Below are 23,304 nucleotides of genomic sequence, written 5' to 3'. Positions count from 1 at the left end.
TTGCCGTATCAAGCACAAAAATAAATTTAATTACGTCAGTGCTCTTTCCCCTGTCACACTGAATTCTCAAGGGGAAAGTTTTAATTGCAACAAGTAATTCATCAAGTGTTCATCAGACCTTTCTGATTAAATTTCAGGTCAACTGACTACGGAGCAACGTACCAGAAGCTGAATGACAAAGTAGGAGCAAAGACGATCCTCAGTTATTTGTACGTGAGCCCCAACAACAAGAGAAAGGTAATGGTAGTCTTCTAGTTCTTTTGTGTTTCACAATTGTCTTTTCACTGTTGGTCTAATGCACCGTATGCAAAGTCATATTGCTCATTGTTCTCTGTTTTATGCCCCCTGTCACTTTCTACAATGTCAGCAAGATACATGTAACAGCAGTTCATGTGAAATCCACAAAGACAGTTAGCTGGCAGCACAGAAATATATTTTCCAGTTCTACATTTTGAGCCAGACAAAAAAGGCGTAAAAGACAATGATGGGTTAATTTTTGCAGCCATACCTGCAGGTGGTGCCCCTGAATTTTTCAAGGTTTGGGTCAATTGATAGTTAGAGCCATCTGTCATCAGCTTCACCTTCCTCCCTTTACACCACTCTAATCAGGAAGGGTTGTTTTGCCGAGTTAATTATTGCCTGATAATGAAGATGAAATGTAGCCCCACCTCAGTTCAGAATCCCAGCCGCCCCCTTGATCATGTTTGATGGTGTATCAGTGATTGGGACATCCCTGAGGTCAGTTAGGTGTCAAGGCTGGAATGTCCCTGTGTTGTTATGAGGGGAAAGATAAGATGCCCCACAATAGGACAGACACTATATTGTTATTCTGTGAGAAATATACAGTTTGTAAACATGGATTTTTCAATGTAACACCACCATCTATGGAGAGGGAGAAAACACACCTGTGTCAGGATACGCAATAGAAGGTGATCACTGTGTAGTAGAATATCATCATCCCAGAATGATTTCATGTTGTCCATCCGATTCAGCTATGTTTGAATAGTCAGCGCAATACTTCCTCTTGATGGGTGGCTCCATCTGTCCCCTGTGACACCTTCCAGCTCCTCCTGGGGGATCCTGAGGCATTCCCACACCAGCTGACATATGCAGTCCTCCCCATGTGCTCTGGGTCTATCCCTGAGTCTCCTTCAGTTGGTTGCACTTTCAAAGGGGGGGAGGGGGGCACCAGGTGACATCTTTATCAGATGCCCAAACCACCACAGCTTTACTTCAAGCTTTTTATCACCCTTGGGTGAGCTCAGATACCCACCAACGTGGAAGCTAGGGTTGCTCTCTCTAATTGGGAGTGAGTTAGTGCCCCAAGTAAAGGAGTTGAAGTATCTTGGGGCCTTTCTCATAAAAGAAGATGACGTGGTGAATAGATGCATTGGTGCTGCACCAGCAGTCATACTTCACCAATGGTCACAAGTAGGGATGCACCAAAATTCGGCCACCGAAAATTTTCGGACGAAAATGGCCCAAAAGTGCATTTCGGCCTTCGGTGAAGTGGCCGAATAGTAAGGCTGAATAGTGCCGTGACGCAATTGATGCAATGAAACAACGTGCGCGGTGATCTGGCCAGGGTTGCTGATTCTTTTCTCATTCACACACAATAAACCCACGATGCAGGATATAGGAAAAACACAGGCAAGAAATACATTATACACTGCTCTTTAGCAAAGCTATATACTTCTCTCTCTCACTCTTCTACGGTCATTGAACGCACCTCGCATGTGGTAGTTTCCACATGCGAGGTGCGTTCAATGACCGTCGGAATGACTATGATGGGTTCATGAACGTGGGAAAAATGGAAATTCACCAGAAATATAATAAAACTAAATAGTATTTCTTTCAAGAACAAATTAACAGTGATTAAAACAACATGGGCTTTCTAACAGTATAAATGAAATAATAATTATACTAACTGGAAATTCTACTGGAATATTTGAAGGATATTAAATAAACATTTACTTTTTTTTTGAAAAAAACATGTTTATGTTTACAAATTTATTCTATTCTATTTATGCAATAGTAAAAAAAAATTGTGAAAAATTTAACAACCGCATTTCATATTCGGTTTTGGTATTCAGCCAACCATTTAATGCATCCCTAGTCACAAGTTTTGAATGCTGCATTTCTGAGTTTTGGGTAGTGGCTGAAAAAACGACAATGTGGTTGAAATGATGAGTGGGTTTAATTTAAATTGTAACGTTTGAGATCTCTGCCAAATGTTTAATGGATCTGACAAGACCTGAAAAATGAAGAACTAATAATGCATATTTAGTAAAGAAATCATAATTTTATTGACTAAAATGTTTGGTTATGTTGGAATTTGTATCTATGACTTGTATGAATTGCATTTCGGAAGCTGTGCAAGAGTTTTTCATTGTGTCAGTGTTTAGAGGGAAAATAGCCTGCTTTGAATATGATCCATAAATAACTAATCTATGGGCCTGAAGGCATATCAGAGGTCAGAATTTTTCATAGTATTTATATATTTTTTGTTTTTTTGGTGAGTCTCTGGAAAGTTATCATGGTGTTGATCATTGATCATCACAAAGCAACAATAAAAGAATACAATTCAATGAACAACAACAGAAATGCAGCATTCTTGTTGAAAGTAATCCACCAAGAAGAGCTATTTATGAGCTCCATATTATAATTATATTTGTCAATGCAGTGTCTTCATAACTGGCGTTGCATTGCATTAAGAAAACTGTGTTCAAATTAAAAGTGAAAGGGGGCACTGCAAGTTTTCATGGAATTTTTTTTCTGGGACTTTTGATACTGTACATGTCTGTTATATGTTCATATGTTCTATATATTATCACCAAAGAATCATCTGTGAAAAAGACTCCTTCCTAATGCTGAAGTGAACTTGGATGTTTTGAATGTAATGTTATGCCAGTTTTTAATCAGAGGTTTTCTTAGCAAAGTCTCTATCCAGGCTTGAAAAAAATTGGAGGTACCACATCAACAAACGGTGAGTCTTGCACTCAGGTCCATTAGGAATGAATTCACTCTGTTTCCGTTATGGCTCTGGCCCATTATGGTTTTGGACAGGGACAACGTCTATTTAAATATAGACGTCCCTATCCATTCCGGGTTCATACAAGATGGTCATGGGTGCAAATATCTCTTCCCGACACAACTCATTGAATCTATATGCAGCTGGAAAGGGCAACAATAATGACAGTAGTGATGACACTTGTTCGGTTTCCAGTTAAAAGTCCCTCTTCCACAATGGATTCCACATAGCATGATTGTTAGGCATTAGTCCAAAATGGTTCAGAAAGATCGAGTAAGAAGCCCTCATTACTTGATTGGCTACACCAAAAACCTTCCTTGTGGCTTTTATACTGGCATTATTTGGCATACTCAGTGTGCTTTCAATGGGCTTTAATGTGTGTTGTTTACAGTTTTCATTGGCCATGAATCATCCATTAGTAAGTATCCCTTGGAGGCTTTTTTGGAGGGTTAATTTTTTATTTTGACTAAATATAGACCTCTCTAACATGCAATTAAATAGCACCCATTGAACTGAATTAAACAAGATAGAGGCACACTGAGTTAGAACTTTCCTTCTTCACTACCCTTTGTTGCTATTGCTTGTGGGTTAAATTAACAGTGCGTGTTCTGTCCGACCTTGGCAAAGCCAATGAAGAGATTTTGAAGTTTGCTAATGAGGCAGCACTGTCGGGGAGACAATGGGGAAACACAACGGGCTTTGAGTCCGGGAAACCAGCTAGCTCAACAACACCATGCCTCAGTTTAAACACACAGTACAGCAATGGGTGAAGACCTGCAAACAACTTGACGGGTTGTTAATATCTTTTCACACAGACAGGGACACAGAGAAACATTTAGACACACTCTCTCACATACACACATGCACACCATCAGGATCTCAGATATACACACACATACACCTAGTGTCTGCCTTTGTCTGTCAACTATCCTGGCGTCTATCTCCTGTCACTCTCACTTACATTCACACACGGGCACATATTCTTATCATCATTGTCTCACACATGTTCACACACTTTCTCTGAGTCTCATTTCTCACTCACACTTATAGTATCCCCATGCTGCATAAGCATGACATTTGTGATGTTTTTGAAAAGATAAACAAGACTCTACAAGAATCTACAGCTATACCAGCTGCCCTGTGAGGTTCTAATAATAACAAGTAAAGAATTGTTGGGTGGATGAAATCAAAGATTTATCCTCCTGAAGAGTCCCAAGCTCAGCTCTGCTTTGTTAGACTGATAATAGCAGTATTGAGCTAATTACCAGTTTCAAACTCAAGCTTCTACTTCAGCAGTTCGTATGAATTGGAGAGGTTGAAGCTACAGTGCAGAACTGCCTGAAAGCTGCACAAACATGGATTCCTCTAGCCTGTTGTTCAAGGGGGTTTAATCCAAATTGTTATAGCACCCTCTGCAGCTAATAATATGTGCAATAAATCTAATGGGAATCCAATAGCTGTTGAAATATTTCACCCTGGATTGCAGCATATATATGAACCGGCATTGTCATCCATGCTGCCATATCCATGTGACTCATATATAAGTAAGTAATGCAGAGAAACAGACTTGAGAACAAACAAGGAGGAACTTTCTCAGTCTGAAATACACACACACAAACTGTTCTGCCACCCACATGCAGTTAATTCCAAGCACACACATGCATGCTTGTGAGGGAGGGTAGCCGAGACTGCAGGTTCGTCAATCTTGCTGTCAGCCCCGGCATGGCGCCATGTGACCGCTGCTGGTGGCAGACAAAAGCCCCTCTCTTTCACCCAGTGGTGGAAGTAAATCAGGTCTCTGTGGCTGCAGGGGATCGAGGGAGTAACGCACTGGAGGACTGAGAGAGGGAGGGAGAGACAAACGACACAGAGAGCAACAGAGTGAATGTGAGCAGGGCGATATGAGAAGGGGGGCTGCAGATAAAGTGACAGAGAGCAAGTGAGCGTGGAAGAGTGGAGAGGGGAGGGAAAAAAGAGTGACATAGCAAAATAAAGAGGGAGCTGACCCTCAAAAAAAAAGTGACAGAGCAAAAAATAGAGAGCTGACCCTCCCTGAAAAAAAGAGTGACCGAGCAAAAAACACAGTGGTGGCCCAGAGGGTGACCCATAGCGAAAACAGACTGACAACACAGCAATTACATCAATTTTCATATTGTGGCTTCACACACTGAGCCTCTACATGAGAGAACACATCTGGAGGACACATTATGTGAAATGATTTTCTGTTTTAGCCTGAGATTTTGTGTGAGAGCACATTATTACAGTAAATGGCTATGGATGGTGAGTGCTAGTTAAAAAAAAACAAACACACACACACACACACACACTCACAGATTTGCGGTCTCATAAAAATGGGTAATGCCTCTAATGGTTTGAAAACAAAGACGAAGCGTTATGAGTGACAGATGGATTCAGTCTCTGCTACTTTACACTCAGTCTGAGTTGTCTTCAAGGAATACATAGCTGTTTTTTTCTCCCTCTCATGAATGTACTGACTAAAACAATCGGCGGGTTGCTCCACTGTTTTCACGGCAAAGGCCTCAATTGTGTTTGAGTGCGACTGTCTTTCTTTGTGTGTGTGTGTGTGTGTGTGTGTGTGTGTGCGTGTCTGTGTGTGCATGTGTTTGCATGCATAGCGTTCAAAAACAATTACGGCCTTGTGCGGCTCAGACGGCGACAACAGGCAGGTGGGTGGAATACGAATCCACCTCAGATGAGACTTCTCCCACTGTCGAGCTTCAAAGACTTTTGTTTATTGTCTCACTTTTCGATACAAGCTCAGACTTAAAAGTGAAGTTTAATATTTCATATCTCCAAAAAACTGTCCTCAAAATGGCAATGACAAAAAAAAGAAAGTCTAGCAGAGAAGCAAACAGAGTCCATAAGCTATCAGAGAAAAAGGAGAGGGTCCGCAGACTAACAGTATGATGCAACTTAGAGGAATGTCATACATAAATACTCAACATTATAGAATATTGATGCCTTTTCTCTCTGCAGTCACCTTACGGGAAGGTTAGGCTCCATATATATTCATGAAGTGCCACAGCAACAACTTTATGATAGCATCACCAGAACATCTCTCTGCTCACTTTATGCTTTTTAATTGATTTTTCAATTTTAGGCTTAAAATTGTAAAACTCTGCTTGGACACTAGGAATGTGTGATATGTCGTCGTTTACGATATATCGTCAAAAACATTCCCCATGGTAAGAATATGTACGGTGGCCGGGAACCCTCAATGCTGCAAATAAAAGAAACTCTGCAAACAAAAAGAAACAGCGCTACAAATATAAGAAACGCTGCAAACAAAAAGAAACAGCGCTACAAATATAAGAAACACTGTAAACAAAAAGAAACGCCGCTGCAAATAAAAAAAGAAACGCCGCTGCAAATAAAAGAAACTTCACAACGGAAGTGAATTACCGGGGACTATTTTTGCCGGTGCACCTGTAGTTTTTTATGTGAGCGAAGAAGAAGAAGAAGAAGAAGTACAGAAGCGTATTGCATTCACTTGAAAAAAATAAATTAGACACCTGATCTCGTAATTACGAGATAAGGAAAGGTGCCTTATTGGCTACTGCACTTCGGTAAAGTTAGAAAGATATTGGCACTTCTGAGATCAATAACTCTTAATTGAAACGTTGTTAAAACACAAAACGCATATTTTCAACCATAGTAGGACAGACAACGAGCTACAACCTAATGTTCATCACAACAAACCATCCTCGGAGCCACACCAACAACATTAGTGTTTACTAAGACTTTTCATAATTTCTGGGAATTTTTATTAGGAATATTAATCAATAACTTTAATATGATACAGTACTGCGGTAACGCTATCTACACTTTAAAATCTAGTGCCCGACTACATCAGTTTGTACGGTAAAGTACAAACCGGTACGGTACAGTAAAAGAACTTGAAAATCACCCCAGAAGTAGCTGGGAACATGTAGAACAAGAATCAGGTGGAGTTGTCAGAAAACAATTTGATTTGTTTATTTAATGACTTTTCTAAATCTGCATATGTATCTTAGAAAAGAGATTATTATTTGATTTCTGAGTTTCCGAGGTGTCATGAAGGCACCATGAAGACGCTTTACCGTACAAACTGATGTAGTCGGGCACTAGATTTTAAAGTGTAGATAGCGTTACCGCAGTACTGTATCATATTAAAGTTATTGATTAATATTCCTAATAAAAATTCCCAGAAATTATGAAAAGTCTTAGTAAACACTAATGTTGTTGGTGTGGCTCCGAGGATGGTTTGTTGTGATGAACATTAGGTTGTAGCTCGTTGTCTGTCTTACTATGGTTGAAAATATGCGTTTTGTGTTTTAACAACGTTTCAATTAAGAGTTATTGATCTCGGAAGTGCCAATATCTTTCTAACTTTACCAAAGTGCAGTAGCCAATAAGGCACCTTTCCTTATCTCGTAATTACGAGATCAGGTGTCTAATTTATTTTTTTCAAGTGAATGCAATACGCTTCTGTACTTCTTCTTCTTCTTCTTCGCTCACATAAAAAACTACAGGTGCACCGGCAAAAATAGTCCCCGGTAATTCACTTCCGTTGTGAAGTTTCTTTTATTTGCAGCAGCGTTTCTTTTTTATTTGCAGCGGCGTTTCTTTTTTATTTGCAGCGGCGTTTCTTTTTGTTTACAGCGTTTCTTATATTTGTAGCGCTGTTTCTTTTTGTTTGCAGAGTTTCTTTTATTTGCAGCATTGAGGGTTCCCGGCCACCGTAAATATGTCATCCCACTATAAAAACGATAAATTCCCACTGATGACGTATATATGTGCGCGACACACTCGCAGCCCAACACACATACTGACAAACATGGCGGAAGGCGGAGCAGATACGCCGGGCAGCGAGGAGCTCTTTCCTCACACTCCGGCCACCAATCAGACACTCAGATCGGTCAAACCTCCACAGACAGCCTGAAATGTCACTGAAGCAGGTACCAGCTTCTAAATCTGAGTCGAACTTGCAATTTACTCCGCAAAATATATTAAAAAAGTTATTTCCTGATTGTTTCACAGCGGTTACATTCAGCAGGTATAGACACGCCCACCACCAGCTCCCCCTAGCCTTTATTATTATTTTGGTGATAGATTTATAATCAAAAAGATTAGGCTGAATTGGTGTTTATTTATCATTGTTTTTATCGTTACCGTGACAAATACCAAAAATTATCGGGATCATTTTTTTAGTCCATATTGCCCATCTGTATTGGACGCGTTCATTTATACAAACACAGATAATGATTGAAACTTGTTATCAATTTGTAGAGCAACCTTTAAGCCAATTATTCCTGACTGTGAGTCGAGGATGAGTCAGAAGTGTTTTGTTGTTTAGTTGTTTTAATGGTCTTGGATTGTAGGCGTACAATAATAAGACCAACAGCAAGACAATAAAGCAAAAAATAAATAAATAAATAAATAAATAGAAAACAAACACAATGGAAAATGAGACAAAGGGTGAAAATAAAACATTAAAGTCAGATTCATTTTCTGGTACTTTTCCTTTGTTCTGCATTGAAGCTGATTTCTTGGCCCTGGATGCTAAAAGATGGGTTTTTCGTGTAGCTCTCTGAAGCTGGACTAGTCCATTAAGTAGGGCACAGCTACTTCCTAAATCAGTCTGTGAAGCACACATGCAGAAAAGTCTCCTCTCTGCTTTCCTCAGGTGTGCTGGGTGCTGTTGTAGAGCAGATGTTGCCGAGCAGAGGCTGATCTGACTGCATGAAGCAAAACTAAAGTTTGTTGCAGTTTGAACGGGGTCGTCGTCATCTGTGTTTCTTGTTCTCAAAATTGTAATCTTTTAAGATTTCACTCCTCGATGATTTGGCAACCCCTGTGGTTACTGTGCATGAGTAACAGCAAATGCGGTTTAATATTGAAATTCTGGAGGCAGCACAACACTAATTGAGCGGCTACTTATACCACAGAGGAGCAACTGATGCAGGCTGTTAATAAAGAAGTCAGTCAATAATTGGCCATTTTCCATAATGCTTTGAGCAAACGCTATCTAATTTCACGCTGCGTATGGTAATAGTACTAGTAGTGTTTTTCAACAGCAGAGCAGAATTTGTTACCTTGCTGAGGAGATGGAGGCTGCAGCTCTTCAGCTAACAGCTCCTCTTGTTCCATTCCTCCCTGACATGTTTTAAACTGTTTTACTCTAAAAACAAGAAGCCAGCAATGACTGTTGTCTTGATTTATAGGCGCATATTGAACAGTCACAATTAGCTCCAAGCACTGTGACAAATACACCGCATTTCCTGTGGATTCTTTATAACAAAAAGCCACCTAATGTTTCGTCAGCTGGACATTTTTAATGTAGAACAGCAGCGGGGTGTCCTGTTGGCATTTAAGTCCATACAGCTGTGGCAGAGCATCAGGAGAGTAAACAGTGAGACTGGTATTGATGAAATAACATTAAAGGTAAGGTCCGTCATAGAAACATGGCTGATTGTTGAGTCTCAGTCCCAGACGTAAATGGGTTTTTGTGCTGTGTGGCTTGCAGTGATCCACTTTTGTTTGTTTACCAGTCAACTTCAGTCCAGTTTGTCCAGTATGAGACACTCAACTTTGAGATGGATTTCATCCGTCATTTCCTGTAAATCCCTGATGATTATCTGAAGACTCTGCCGCTACCAACACAAGCTGCTATCCTGGGAGATAATTCCTGAATGTGAATGCATTACAGCAGACATGTCAAACTCAAGGGTAATTTCATACCTTAGCGAGATAATTTCATCAGTCTATTATAAATGGCTTGCCGGTAAATCACACTTCCACTGAAAAGTCTGTGTAAAGGCAATTCCATGTTTTCTTTTAAAACACAATAAATATGTAAGGCAATTCCATGTTTTCTTTTAAAACACAATAAATATGTTGAAAAAGTTGCTGAAAACACATGTAAAGACAGTTTCTCACCAGTTTTCAATCCAGGATTTTTTGGGAGGTCCTAAAACAAGACTGCATGACGCATTGAGGTAAGTATTAGCATAATACTTAGCATACTCCCGCCCCCCTAGTGCAACAGTATAACAGGCTTCAGTGCATTAATGATCATTTTTGAATTGCTACACTTACTCACGTGCTCAGTTATCGCAGCCGTTGCTAGCTAACTATGCCCTCAACATCCCGAAAATGCATCTTCCCTGTATGCCAGAACATACAACAATAACAGCTCCATTACTTCAATTTCCAAAAAACAAAGTGATGAAGAAGAAGTGGATTGATTTTGTGAAGGGCCATACAGACACAGACACTTAGACACTTCAATAGAATGTCTAACAGGTCCTGTTTCCACATATGACAAGTAAAAATGTCTGCTGTGAACCCGGTTGTATAAGGTAATCCATAGTCAGTGTATTAGCTACAGTAGACTGGGGGCCCAGTCTGGAGAAGCAGACAGACATCTGCGGAGTTATACACTGCTTTGAACACGGTCAGCAGAAAAACATATTTAGACTACGTAAAAAAAAGGCCCACCTAAAAGAAATCAATATCCATTTAAATGTACATGATGTTAAGAATATTTTCATTGCTTTAGCTTGCTGACAGACAGACATTTTCTTTAGCATTGACTGTTGAACGTCACACTAAAGTAACTTTGTTTTACATCCAGTGGAAAAGTACATCTTTGGCACAAACAGATGTAATGCTGTTAAAAAATGTACATTTGCTGAGTATGATCTATATCACGATGAAAGAATTGGACAGACAGCAGAATGAGTGTTGTTTTTAATCCATTCACTGGTGTTGACAGGTACTTAACTGCACTCAGAACTGTGTGCCCGACATTGTAGAAAAAGACACATTTATAAATCAAATGAATTATTTATTTTTAATTATTATTGTCACATAATCAGATTTTCAGTAATTAACATGCATAATTTTACATTAGGATGATAACAAGCCACACACAGTACATAATGAATTCCATGACCTTAACCAGGACTGAATAAATTAAAATAATGTTTTAAATATAGCTGCATACAGAATGCAGGTACAGTACACTTAAAGGGCTCAAGGGGAACAATATGAAACCTTGATTGTGTCTTTGGAATGTAGGTTAAAGCTTGGCAGCCTCATGCTGCTGATAAATATGTCTGGTGAATTTTGGCAGTGCTTTTAAAATGCTTTTAAGAGTAGTAAATAGATTTGTATCATTTTTGGAGACATCTTCATTGTCCAGGTGTAAGGAGTGAAGAGGACAGACAGACATTTATGTAGAGGTTATAATAAGTTCTGTAAATCCATATTCTGATTTAAGGTAAATATGGACAGCTTCACATCCCCTTTTGTTCCCATTGCATTACTTATGATCAAAAACTAGCCAGTCGACAACTTTGCCATCAGCCAAACATCAAGCAAAGTCAACAACACAAGACATAGCAGCCAGCTAATATTACTTACTAGTCCAACAGGAAGAAGCCCGGCTTAGCGTCTGGCTTTCAGCCTTTTATTTCACCAAGCTCTCGCCAACGACTAAAATCCAATCTTGTCTGGTGACCTCATGCCATATATTCACAGAGGCTGCTGAGCCTTTAGTTACCTGTTCGCCTGGCACAACATCGATGCCGCTCTCTGTGAGCATTCACTACTAGATCCCCAACAACCCTCAGCAACGTGAGTCGTTTCAGCCCAGTATCCGGCTCAACTCTAAAGCCTTTTTCACACCGGGGACGGCTGTGCCTCGGTCACCGGAACTGATCACTGCCAGTCTAATCAATGAGACCACTGACACCAGGCGCGCTGCGAAATGTCTCAGCAGCGTCCCAGCAGCGACTCTCTGCGGTGCAGCGCTATCATATTTTTGACGCCAGCCGCTGCTAAACCTCGTAAATTTCAACAGAGCAGATCGCACCAGACAGGAAATCCGACACAGAATCAACATAATAAACTTCCGCCCCCTTTCAAAATAAAACATAATATGCAGTTCATGTAGCTTATCAGAACTTCACATCAACGTTACGTCATGACCGGTGGCACCAGGTGAGCAGTCAATCGATCAAAGGGTCTCAACATGAACGATGAGAGACTAATTGTTGAAGTGGAACAACACACAATCATTTATGACACAACAGATGCTTTTTATAATCTCCTCCACGTCGGAGAAGCAAAGTCAGCTGTTTGTTGGGGTCTTGCGTACGTTCACGATGCTATGTTGCCGTTCCGCGCCTGGTGGGGATTGACACTGGGCAGAGGACGGAGCTAAACCGTGGCTGCACTAACGTCCCCGCTGTGAATCCCCAGTAATAACAACACTCTCTCAGTGCCTTGAGCCCCTAGCGGTCTCAGCACCAACTGAGCTAAGTAGTTTAGCAGTGAGCACTTTAGCAACAGGTAGCTCTGTAAATAGTAAAGAGTTGAGAAGAAGCAGCTGGAGAACATCATTGGGAAAACAGATTTTCTTCAGAAAATATCATCCAGTTTCACCAAAATCTTTGAAATAGTTGTCTATGACTTAGTGCTGTAAAGTGTTCTGCGCTTCTCAGTTACATTTCATTGAGTGTGCCTGAAAGAGCACACTATATACTATTCACCACGCTTATTATTGAGTGTGCCTTAAAGAGCACAATATATACTATTCACCGTGCTCATTATTATTGGTGTGGGTGTGGGCCAAAGTTTATAATTTTTTTTTGCCTGAAAATCGACTAGGAAATTGTCCATGAGATGAGGATGCTGATGGTCATTTCGGCTTTTGGTTTGCGGCACACCTTTTTTGGCACTTTTGGCCACCTTTGAGGGCTTCATTTAGAGATTTTCTGAGTGTCTCAGGGGGGAGACACAGAGTGCGTGCGCCCACCTGTGCCTAATTACTCTGGCCTGCAAGCTCACCCTGGTTGCTTGGCAACCTCAAGCCTGCCTTTGACTAACTTTATTGAAGTCTGTGTATGATATCAGACTATCAAGACTACATTTTTAATGTCGGCCATTTTATCCTTCTCTCTCACAGATACAAACATAGACACATAGATAGAAAGACAGACAGACACACACACACCACACACAAACAGACAGACAGGGCAGACACACAAGCACACACACACAGACAGGACAGATACACATGCACGTGCACACACACACACACACACACACACACACACACACACAGAGGACAAGCACACATGCACACACAGACAGACAGGACAGACACACAAGCATACACACACACACACACACAGACAGGACAGACACACACACACACACACACACACACACACACACACACACACACACACCGACAAGACAAACACATGCATACACAAACACACACACACACACACACATATAGACAAGACAAAAGTCTTTCAAAATAAGAATCCCTACAAAATAAAAGACTTTGTGAAACTTCTTCATTAACAGACACAAGACCACACAAGCACACACAAACACAAGACAAAAGTCTTTCAAAATAAGAGTCTGTTTAAAAAGGCAATGATGACACAGCTTGTTGTATTAATACTAAATTTGCTGAGCACTGTCAATAATAATGTATGGGGGTGACGGGACCAGAGTCAGACACCATCAAAATATCTTTAGAAATTTTTCTAGTTATATTTAATTCACTGGATTATTTAAAGCAGGAACATGGTTCAATGAATGTATTCGGCCAAATGGAGCACACATACTGAACAGCAGAGGTCCTAAAATGCACTCTTGAGGCACACCAACAGTCCATCCATCCATCCATACATTTTCTTCTGCTTTTCTGGTGTTGGGTCACGGTGGCAGCAGATTTAGCAGGGCACTCCAGACATCCTTCTCCCCAGCAACACAGTCCAGCTCCTCCTGGGGGATCCTGAGGCGTTCCCAAGCTAGATAGGCTGTATAGTCCTTCCACCAGGTTCTGGGTCTGTCTCGGGGTCTCCTCCCAGTTGGACATGCCCGGAACACCTCCAAAGGAAGGCGCCCATGGGGGCATCCTAATCAGACACCCGCTGGCTCCTTTCAGTGGAAGGAGCAGAGGGTCTACTTGAGCTCCCTCCAGATGTCCGAGCTCCTCACCCTATCTCTAAGGCTGAGCCCAGCCACACAGTGAAGAAATTCATTTCAGCCACTTGTATCTGCGGTCTCATTGTTTTGGTCACTGCCCAAAGCTCATGACCATAGGTCAGGGTTGGCATGCAGATAGACTGGAACATTGAGAGCCTCGTCTTCCAGTTCAGCTCACTCTTCCCCACAACGGTCCATTTTCCCGCCACTCATCAACGAGACTCCAAGATACTTAAACTCCTTCGCTTAGGGCAGCAACTTGCTCCCAACCCAGACAGTGCAGTCTAGAAAGGTGGACTGCTGACTGTTTATTGTTGTGCTATAGTGTTGTCAAAATCTAGATAGAAAGCCTCTGAAAGTTTCTGTTAAATAATTATAATAATTATATAATGCATTGAATTAAGGGGATGCTGACAACAATTCAGATCACCTAAAGTGCTACCTTGTCTTAAGATAATATAGGTGCAATGCAAATAAGTGTGCGGGGCGCGGAGTTGGAATGACAGAGGTACCATTCACCAAATGACAAGTCAGTGTAGCATCAAAATGATAGTGAAGCTGTTATTTTAAGGTCAAAAAGTTACATAAAAATGTAGGAAGAATGCAAAGAAGACTTTAACTTTGCACATACTTTCAACATAAAACATTGCATAAACTTGCCAACAGCAAAATTCTTCAGTGGAATTATTTAGCTGTTCCTGTTTAAATAGGTCAAGTGTCATTACGACATATGCTTGCTTATGCCAGACATACCTGGAGCAATACCACCTGGTGCAAGAACAGCATCCTGATATCAACACACAATATCAGCTTTAACTGCACATTGCATTGGGACAAAGCAGGGAAAAGTGTTCTTGGTGGGTTTTTTTTATTTTTATTTTTAAGGATACAACGATGCCAAATGAATCACTGCAAATCAGCCATGCTTTGCTGGCTGGAACGCAGCGCACGCAGCAGTGCTAACGCAATTGAGGACAAGCTAACGGGTGATGGCTTCGTTTGAGCTGGTGTGGTGGTGGTGGTGGTGGTAGGTTGGTGCTGGGAGGGGTGAGGGGGGGATGCAACATCTGTCAGCCCCGAGGCACAATCTCCAAATGGCTGCGACGAGTAGAGAGGCAAGCGCCCTGGAGCCCGTGAGAAGACACAGCGACAGAGGAGGAGAGACAGGCTGAAAGATACAAACACAGATGGATGGAGGGGTGGAGGGAGATGGAGACAGGTTGACAGAGTGTGAGACAAAGAGATAGAACAGAGAGAGGAAGAGAAGTGGAGTTGTAAAGAAGATGGGATGGGTAAATCTAGGTGAGTTGCGGTCCATCCATCAATATTGTTTTACTTTCCTTTGTGGGGACTTTGCCTAGTGTGAGAGTGGAAGCTATACAATTCAGTGCACCTGCCACTGCCAAGATAAGGAACCTTAATTCCCCTCCAAAAACATGAACTCCTGCTAAGCGTACACCAAATGGCATATGCTCCTGTGTTATTTATTAATGATCGCTGTGAAGAATTCATTATTTTAGCAGTTCAAGATGGATAAAGATGTCTAAAGTGGGAATGCTGCTGCTTAATTATCCAAACTGATCTTGTTTGTCTTGTCTCCATTCATTCATATGTAATGAATCTGTTGCTCTGTGTTTTCACACACACAGCTTGCACGCCTCGTGTTACATTCCGCCATAAGGGGCAGCTAGCTCTGCTTAGGCCCGAGATTGGAAACCCAATTATACTGAAAGGCGGATGCTGACAAGTTACTGTTTGTCAGGTCTGGCAGGGGTCTGGTGTGAGCTAAAATGTCAAGGCAGTGTTCAATTAGCTCCGGTTTAAATGCCTCACATCAAGAGACAGGAGTTGCGCTTAATAAGACGGATCAAACAGTTGAAAGCACCTGGTCGATGCAGTGGATGGGCCAGCAGGGAAAAGAGAAGTAATAATTATGAATGTGTGTATCAAAGTCGTTCTGCTTTCATGTCAGTTCGAGCCACGTCTCCCGATGGAGTTTGATAGCCACTGTTTGTCATGAATATTCATGAAAAGAAGTGATTTGATTCTCTACGCGTTATCAATGCAGACAGCTAACATGGTTCCACATGGACACACAAAGGCCTGTCTTGTACTTGAAGGGTACAATTAACTCATTGGTAACACTCAGTCCTTTCTTACTGTACGTCTGTCAGCTTTAGCTCTGTAATTGTTTATTATTTCAGTAAATGACAGCTGAATGGTGATCTACAGGCGATGTGCTGCTAAGACATGTGGGCATCAACACACACATGTCAAGGCGATGGTTATCCAAGCTGCACACATCACTTTTACAGGAGAAGTTCGCCACGACCTGGCACTAACCTCTGCTCACATGCCGTGCATGGATATGAATAGGTAATTACCGCAACTAACCCGTTAAGATGTTTTGACAACATGAAGCTGAGGAAAATAGAAGGTGTAGGCGTTAAGTTCTAACAATACAGCATTATAATAACACAGAATGTGAAAGCACACAAATCAAAGAGAACATGCATACAACCTGAGAGAATATTGTGAGTGTAATATCATCAAATACAGTCTTAAGCGTAAATAATAATTAGATGTTTTTAAATTAGATTCATGGTTTTCTGATCTGCAGTTGCCATGGTTAAAGCTGGAGTTACACCTCAATTCCACTGTGACATCGCATACACAACACAGGTCTGTTCTCCACATGGTTTCATATATCATATATATTTGTTTAACCTGCTCAGATTTTGTTCATTTCCCTTGATTTATGTGATTCCATAATAAAAAAGTAGGCTAGTTAAATTGCTGGGGGATGTCTTATTTTGAAAATTTGGCAGATTCTCTATGCTGTAAATATGTCTGTCTTCCTACCAGCTCAATCTGCTCTGTGCTGCTCGACACAGCTTGTCATGGCTTCCATCACATATCGACCAGCTGCGTGTTCTAGAACTGCTTCTGCTGGTATCACAAAGTGTTGTCTAGAACGTCCACGATCAGCTCCGGCAGCCCAGCGTTGCAGCTGCGCCCAGTGTGATCAAGCAGTTATAGCTCTGTGTCGAGGGCTTTCAGTTGAGTTTGAGAGCCTGCACACATACAGCTGACCTGCACCTCCTGTAAATGCACTTGTCCAGGTTACAGCAAGACCTCACGATTGGTGGGCTGCTACTGCAAGTTTTAGATTCTGTTGGAGACTGTCGGAGGATAATGAAATAACTTTTTCATTGCAATCACTGCTGTCGATCACAGTGATAACAGACTATAAATAGGACAAATGCCAATTAGTTTTCTATTTAGTACTCAGAAGAGGCTAATCTTCCACCGTCTATCACAATGAATGAAAAACTGTCTCAGAGACAAGAATATCAAAACCTCTGCATATAAAAATGGAACTATCTACGGCTAGACGCCACAAGAGGTAAGTGAAGAAAAATTTAATTCTGTGTGAACTGATCCTTTAAGGTTTTCTGGGTTCTCGCCTTGTTACATTTTTTGGCCAAGGGGCTTGGCAGTGACGACAGGAGACGCTGAGACCTTTAGCCGCTCCAGCACATCTTTACGACTGACATTTATCAATCTCTTGTGAATACTTTACTCTCTCCTGGCTAGACCTGCTCCCCTTTCGCTGCCCTTTGGCTTCAATTACAGTATGAGTCTCACTACCTCTGGCTTAAGTACAACCAGCAGCTAACATTTCCTTTTTCCCTCAACGCCGCGCTTGACACGGATGTGAAATCCACAGTTTGCTTCCGTGGCTTGAAGGAGCATCTGTACCACATGTCCTAGAGAGTCCTATCCATTTTTACAGTGCTGTGCTTCATTACGCTCAGAGAATCAAAAAATGAGCCAGAAGTCATTTTTACAAGGTGATTCTGTCCATTATTTACTTTGCTTTCAAACATCTACATATAGAAACATAATGAATCAGGAGAGACAGGACATTTACCGTAAAACAGAGTCTGCAGACATGCAGGAGCTCAAAAGACAAACATGATGAAAGCGCTTTTTGGACAATATGATTAACTGGTCTTAACCTCCCCCTCCTCGATCTGCAGGTGGATCGTTCTTTCTTTATGAGTTGGGGTTTTTTTTTGGCTCAGAAATCAAAATAAACAGAAATTGAGTGAAACCAGTTCATTAACTTGTATTAAATCACTCCTAACCAAGTTGCTGCCACCGTGAAGCTCTAAAATTGACTTTCCCCAGAGAGAATAAATCTCAAGCTCTTTTCTTTTGTTCCCCCTTTTGAATGCTTTTTCAATCTGAACCCGCTTAAAGTCTGACAGCAACAAAAAAACTCTATTTATTGCAGGGTATTGCAGGAAATTAGGCACAGATTTATAGAGAGGAGTCACAATCCAATTACTGGGTGACTGTGTGAAATGGGAAATATGAAGCTAATTTCATTAATATTCTATCTCTGAGTATTTACGGTGCTGCGCTGGTGGAATTAACTCAAGTATTCCTTACACATATCTTAAATGTCTTCCAGCCGGCACATATACGCTTCATTAACCTTTGTCATTTTCAACCTTTTGGCTTCATAATTTACAGTCTCTCGCGCACAGACGTGCACACACTCACACACACTCACACACACACACTTGTCTACTGTTCCACAGACTCGCTCTTTGTAACTGTGGAAAATGTGGAATCTTTAGTCATCCAGTGCTGATAGGAAAAGTTTGATGGCTAGCTAAGTTTCTAAAGACGATTTCCAGGCTGTTCAAGCATTTATTTTTTTCACTGAAGAAAGTTCTGTTGGACCAAAAGTCATTTGGACTCAAGATCCAGATTCATCTCCACTAAAACAGACTTAATATTTTGACTATAATATTATTATGAATGTGCCATTGATATGATTGGTTAGCACCATATGAGAGCTTTACAAGCCTGAAGTTGAAACTAACACTGTGATCATTTTAGAGTTGTGACATTACACCGAGGGTTAGGACACAATTTGTGTAGTGCAGTTTCATTAAAAAGAAAGTTGGTGAAGCGGGGAAAAAACTATTGAAGCTTGAACAGCACTTAAATATATCTGTGATGAATCGAGGTCAACTGACCCGACTCTTTGGTTGGAAAAATAGTCAATATCAAATTTTAAGAAAGCTAATAAATTAAATTAATTCATTTTGTTTTGTCTAAATGACTAATTAGTAATCAAAACATAGATAATTATTGTTTTCTGTTCCCCTTTTAAAAACTCAATACTGGTTGTAGTTTGTAGTCTTTTAGCCACTTGTAGAGGAGTCCAAAACAAGCCTTAAAGTTTATAGCTAATGTGTCAGCATAGAACTACTCATTAAACAGAGCAACATTAGCATTTATTTCAAGTCTATGTCTGACCACCTGAGGGTTGTCAGTCAAAAAATGTACACTTCTTTTAACTTTAGTTTTTGTCACCACCAACAGAAATCTGCATCTTTAACCTAAAGCTCCAGTGTGCAACATTTAGGGTGATTTATTAGCAGAAATGGAATGTAATATATATATAACCATGTTGTTAGTGGTATATAGTCACCTTGTGAAATGAATCATTATGTTTTTATTACCTTAGATTTCGCCCTTTTATGTACATATACCGCGGGTCACCCTACACGGAGGCCGCCATCTTGATAACAGTGGCCTGGAATGGACAAATGTGGGCACAGGCGCGATTCACCGTCACTTTGCCAAAGTAGCAGGAAAAGAAATACTAGAAGAAGAAGAAGAAGGCGGACGGACGTGATGTAGAGGAGGAAGAGGAAGACGTGGTTACTAGTTGCTAACGGCTAACTTTTGTTAGTAGTTTGAGAAGTTATATTCAGACAAATGGAGGAACACACTTATTATTTAGCACAAAAAGAGCCAGGAGAGCAGGAGTCGGGACTGAGGATGGCAGAAAACAAGCATAAACATCGCCATGGACTTTGTCTCTTGTCAGAACTTTGAAGTCGCTTGCCTACTGCTGGAAACAAAATTAGAGCGGCGAGTGAAGCAAACTAGTAAATGTCCTGTAAAACCAAACCAATCAGCTCAGAAGGTAGAAAAGCACAGTGGCTACTGTACATGGCAGACTGGAATAAGACCCACAGCATCTATAGATGTAATTCTAACAAAAACACAATAACACACTAATGAAAACATAGTTATGAATATTGTATTCCATTACTGCCATTTTCTGTGAATCTAAATCTTACACTGGAAAGTGAATTTCAGCCTCTGTTTTTATTACAAATATTGATTAGTTGAGTTTATGAAATAAATGAGAACAACTGCAAATAATTGTTGTCCCTGAAATTTCTGCCCTGGGCATGACCACGGCCTGTCAACAAACAGAATAATTGAATTTAAAACACATTCAGATATAAAATATGGACAGAGAGAAATATGACATTTTTTCATCAGCAACCTTTTTTCCTTTTTCTATCTGCACTTTGCTTTATCTGAACTTTATGAACTGCATTTTTCAGGCTTTTTCTGACACCTTGCGAAATCCAATATTCATATTCAGGCCTGTCATGTGTTTGTATTAGCAGGCTGTGTGGACGGGGAGGAGCCCACACATAAAGTCATGGGATCTCATGTGAGCATCAACATGCAAAAGTTTGATTTTGAACTACTCCTGCATGCAGGCGGGCTGCGTGCAGAGCGACTGAAGGGGGGGAATGAGCGCTGAATGCAAACAAGGCAAAGCCCTCATATTTTCACACCATCATTTCCTGGAACTGAATAACATTATGCTACAGAAATCATTTTTGTATCGTGGCATTTGTCTTCCAGCATGTTCCCTCGTATGATTGAAAGCTTAAAGAAGCTTCTTTATACAGGAGAATAAAACAGAAACAAAGCCTCTTGCATCAGAGCTCTGCTAATCTCCATACTGTATTTACAGATCTCACCGGGGTGTATTGATCTCCATATTCTGCTGTACACTAGTGGAACACAGTTCTGTTAACGTTCTGCATTATATAATGTCCCATTCACCAGAAATACATCAACCAATTATAAAGTTGTCCATTAATCCAGCTGAGTTGCAGTTCCGGGGAGTGAGCAAAACATTAATTGGGATTTGTAGTTCAGACAGCGAGTGAGTGCATTTGATTGGATTGTTCAGCATGTGCCTCACGTATGTGGCATGTGCCTTCTGTGACTGATGAACGGGTGTTAGTGGGTCTGTCCACCATGGTCTGCTGTTACCAAAGCGACTGCTGACAAATGACTCACTGGCAGGGTACTGCTTTACAGTGCCATACCGAGAAGGATCCTGACTGTGAGAGCAGTGTGCATTCTCTTTCTCGGTGCTGCCTGACGACATAATGGGCACACAGAGATTGTCATCCCAAAGGCCACATCGAAACATGATGTGAGCCCCCGCGTGCGACACAGGGACTGTACTTTCTCTGTGCTTATGTAACAACTTTTATTGACCTGGTGGCGACAGACACTTTGTGAGAACTTGGACAGGGCTCTGGCACTTGTCTGTAACTGGCAAAAAATAAAGCAGCACTTAACATAGAAAATAACAAGTTAAAGATTGTTATGTCACATCATTCTGTTTCTACTTGATTATGTTCATATTTAACAGTAATCCTTCAGACAATGTTCAAGCCTAGCCCCAAATCACAAAACCCATGAGTAGTGATGTGTCGTTCACAAACGAGCCAGCTCTAAGAGCTGATTATTTGTAGCGAATGACAAGAGCCGAATCTTCAGCCGCTCCTGCCCAGATATCATACAGGCTGGGACTTTATTTTGATGATGTACAGTCTAGCGGTAGGAGCCAGGTACACACTTAGAGACAGAGGGATGGTGAAGAAAAAGTGAAGACATGAGTGAAAAGTGAAAAAGAGGCAGCAAGTGAGAAGAATTTGTAAAATGAAAATATCCGTCACAGCAGTGTCAATGACAAACCTGCACAGATGAAAAAAATGCATAAAAATAAGCATTTTAAAACACTGAATGAAACATTGCTTACTAGCACACAAACCATTCATAATTAGAAGTTTATACTAAGAGCCATTTGAGAGCTGGCTCTTCTTAGGGAGGCGAGCCAAAAGAGCCAAACCCACAAGTAAAAACTTATAATTAGATTTTTAAAAAAGTAGAAACAGTTAAAATAATTTTACATGCACATGTTGACAAAATTGTGGTTTTGTGATCAAGCGATGACACTCCCATCACTGCTGGCTGGACTCTTGTAGAGCCTCTTTTTATCTGACTCTTCATTCACTCCATTATCTGCGTCAGTGTCTTTTCATTGCAGCTGGCCACCTAACTTCTTTCAGTCCTGACAGATTTATGGGACTTTAAGTGTTTTGCAAGTCTCAGTGAAGTTGTTTACTTCTTATTTTTTTAGGATCTGGTGGAGATGCCATTAGGCAAACTGACATGAACTCGCTGTGAGAATACTGATGTTTGCTAACGGTGTCGCCTGCAAACACATACAATTTCTACTTTGATATCCTCCGTTTCCCGCATTCGTCGGTATTTGACAATCAATTCTCTCTCTCCAGTTTGACAGACCCCACCTGAACTTGGGAGGTGAAACCCAGGGAAAACTTTTTTTTTTTTCCTGCTGTGTGCCAACATATACTGTAGATGCTGTACCTCGAGTCGATGTTTGTCATTTTTAACGAGGGCTACACCGGTGCCAGCATTGGTGGTGTGGTGCAGCTGCAGTTGTTAGAATCTGCACATCTTTTGTGGTTGATGTCGATATCATAATAATCATCAGAAGTTAAGCATATTTTTAGGTGAGCTTAATATGCACGAGTGGTTTTACATGTCAAAGGGAGTTTATCCTTCACTGGAGCCGCTGCTTTAAAAAAAAAAAGAGGCATAAATTTAGAGTATAGCCACTTCCAGGCACAGCTACACCACAGGTTATAGACTTTAATCCTGAGCACACAGCATCACTCACAGACTTACAGAAAAAAAACATAGATTCACATGCCACACACCCACACATCCACAAACCCACCACCGCTGCTGTACGCTCCTCTAATGACGGGAGCGCCTGTGTGTCTCGAGGTCCACCGATTCAATTATATTTGCATCTGATATTATCTGGGGGATTTTTTGTGATTTTTTGGGGACTGTGCCAGAATTTAGTTAAAAAAAAGCAAAAAAAAAGCAAAACAAAAAAAAACTGAAAAGAAGGAAGCTCATGGGAAATTAGTTCTTCCAAGGCCTGACTGAGCTTAGGCAGCGAGAACGAAGAGAGAGACAAACAGCAGGAATCTGAATGATGAGGCACACACAGCCACTCCGCTCACACACACGCATTC

At 40.9% G+C, this 23,304-nt stretch overlaps 1 protein-coding gene across 1 annotated transcript in view; it reads left to right on the top strand.

Moving 5' to 3' along the window:
- Positions 1 to 23,304, top strand: part of LOC104930045 (VPS10 domain-containing receptor SorCS1) — a 179,946-nt gene that overhangs the window by 100,063 nt on the left and 56,579 nt on the right. The window contains exon 3 of the mRNA XM_027281067.1: positions 138 to 237. Within this exon, the coding sequence (XP_027136868.1) occupies positions 138 to 237 (100 nt within the window). The remainder of the gene's footprint in view (positions 1 to 137; positions 238 to 23,304) is intronic.

This window comes from Larimichthys crocea, chromosome I (assembly GCF_000972845.2).
Source record: "Larimichthys crocea isolate SSNF chromosome I, L_crocea_2.0, whole genome shotgun sequence".
NCBI classification, from domain to species: Eukaryota; Metazoa; Chordata; class Actinopteri; family Sciaenidae; genus Larimichthys; species Larimichthys crocea.
The sequence above is the reverse complement of the archived record's forward strand: the minus strand, read 5'-3'. Positions and strand labels throughout refer to the sequence as shown.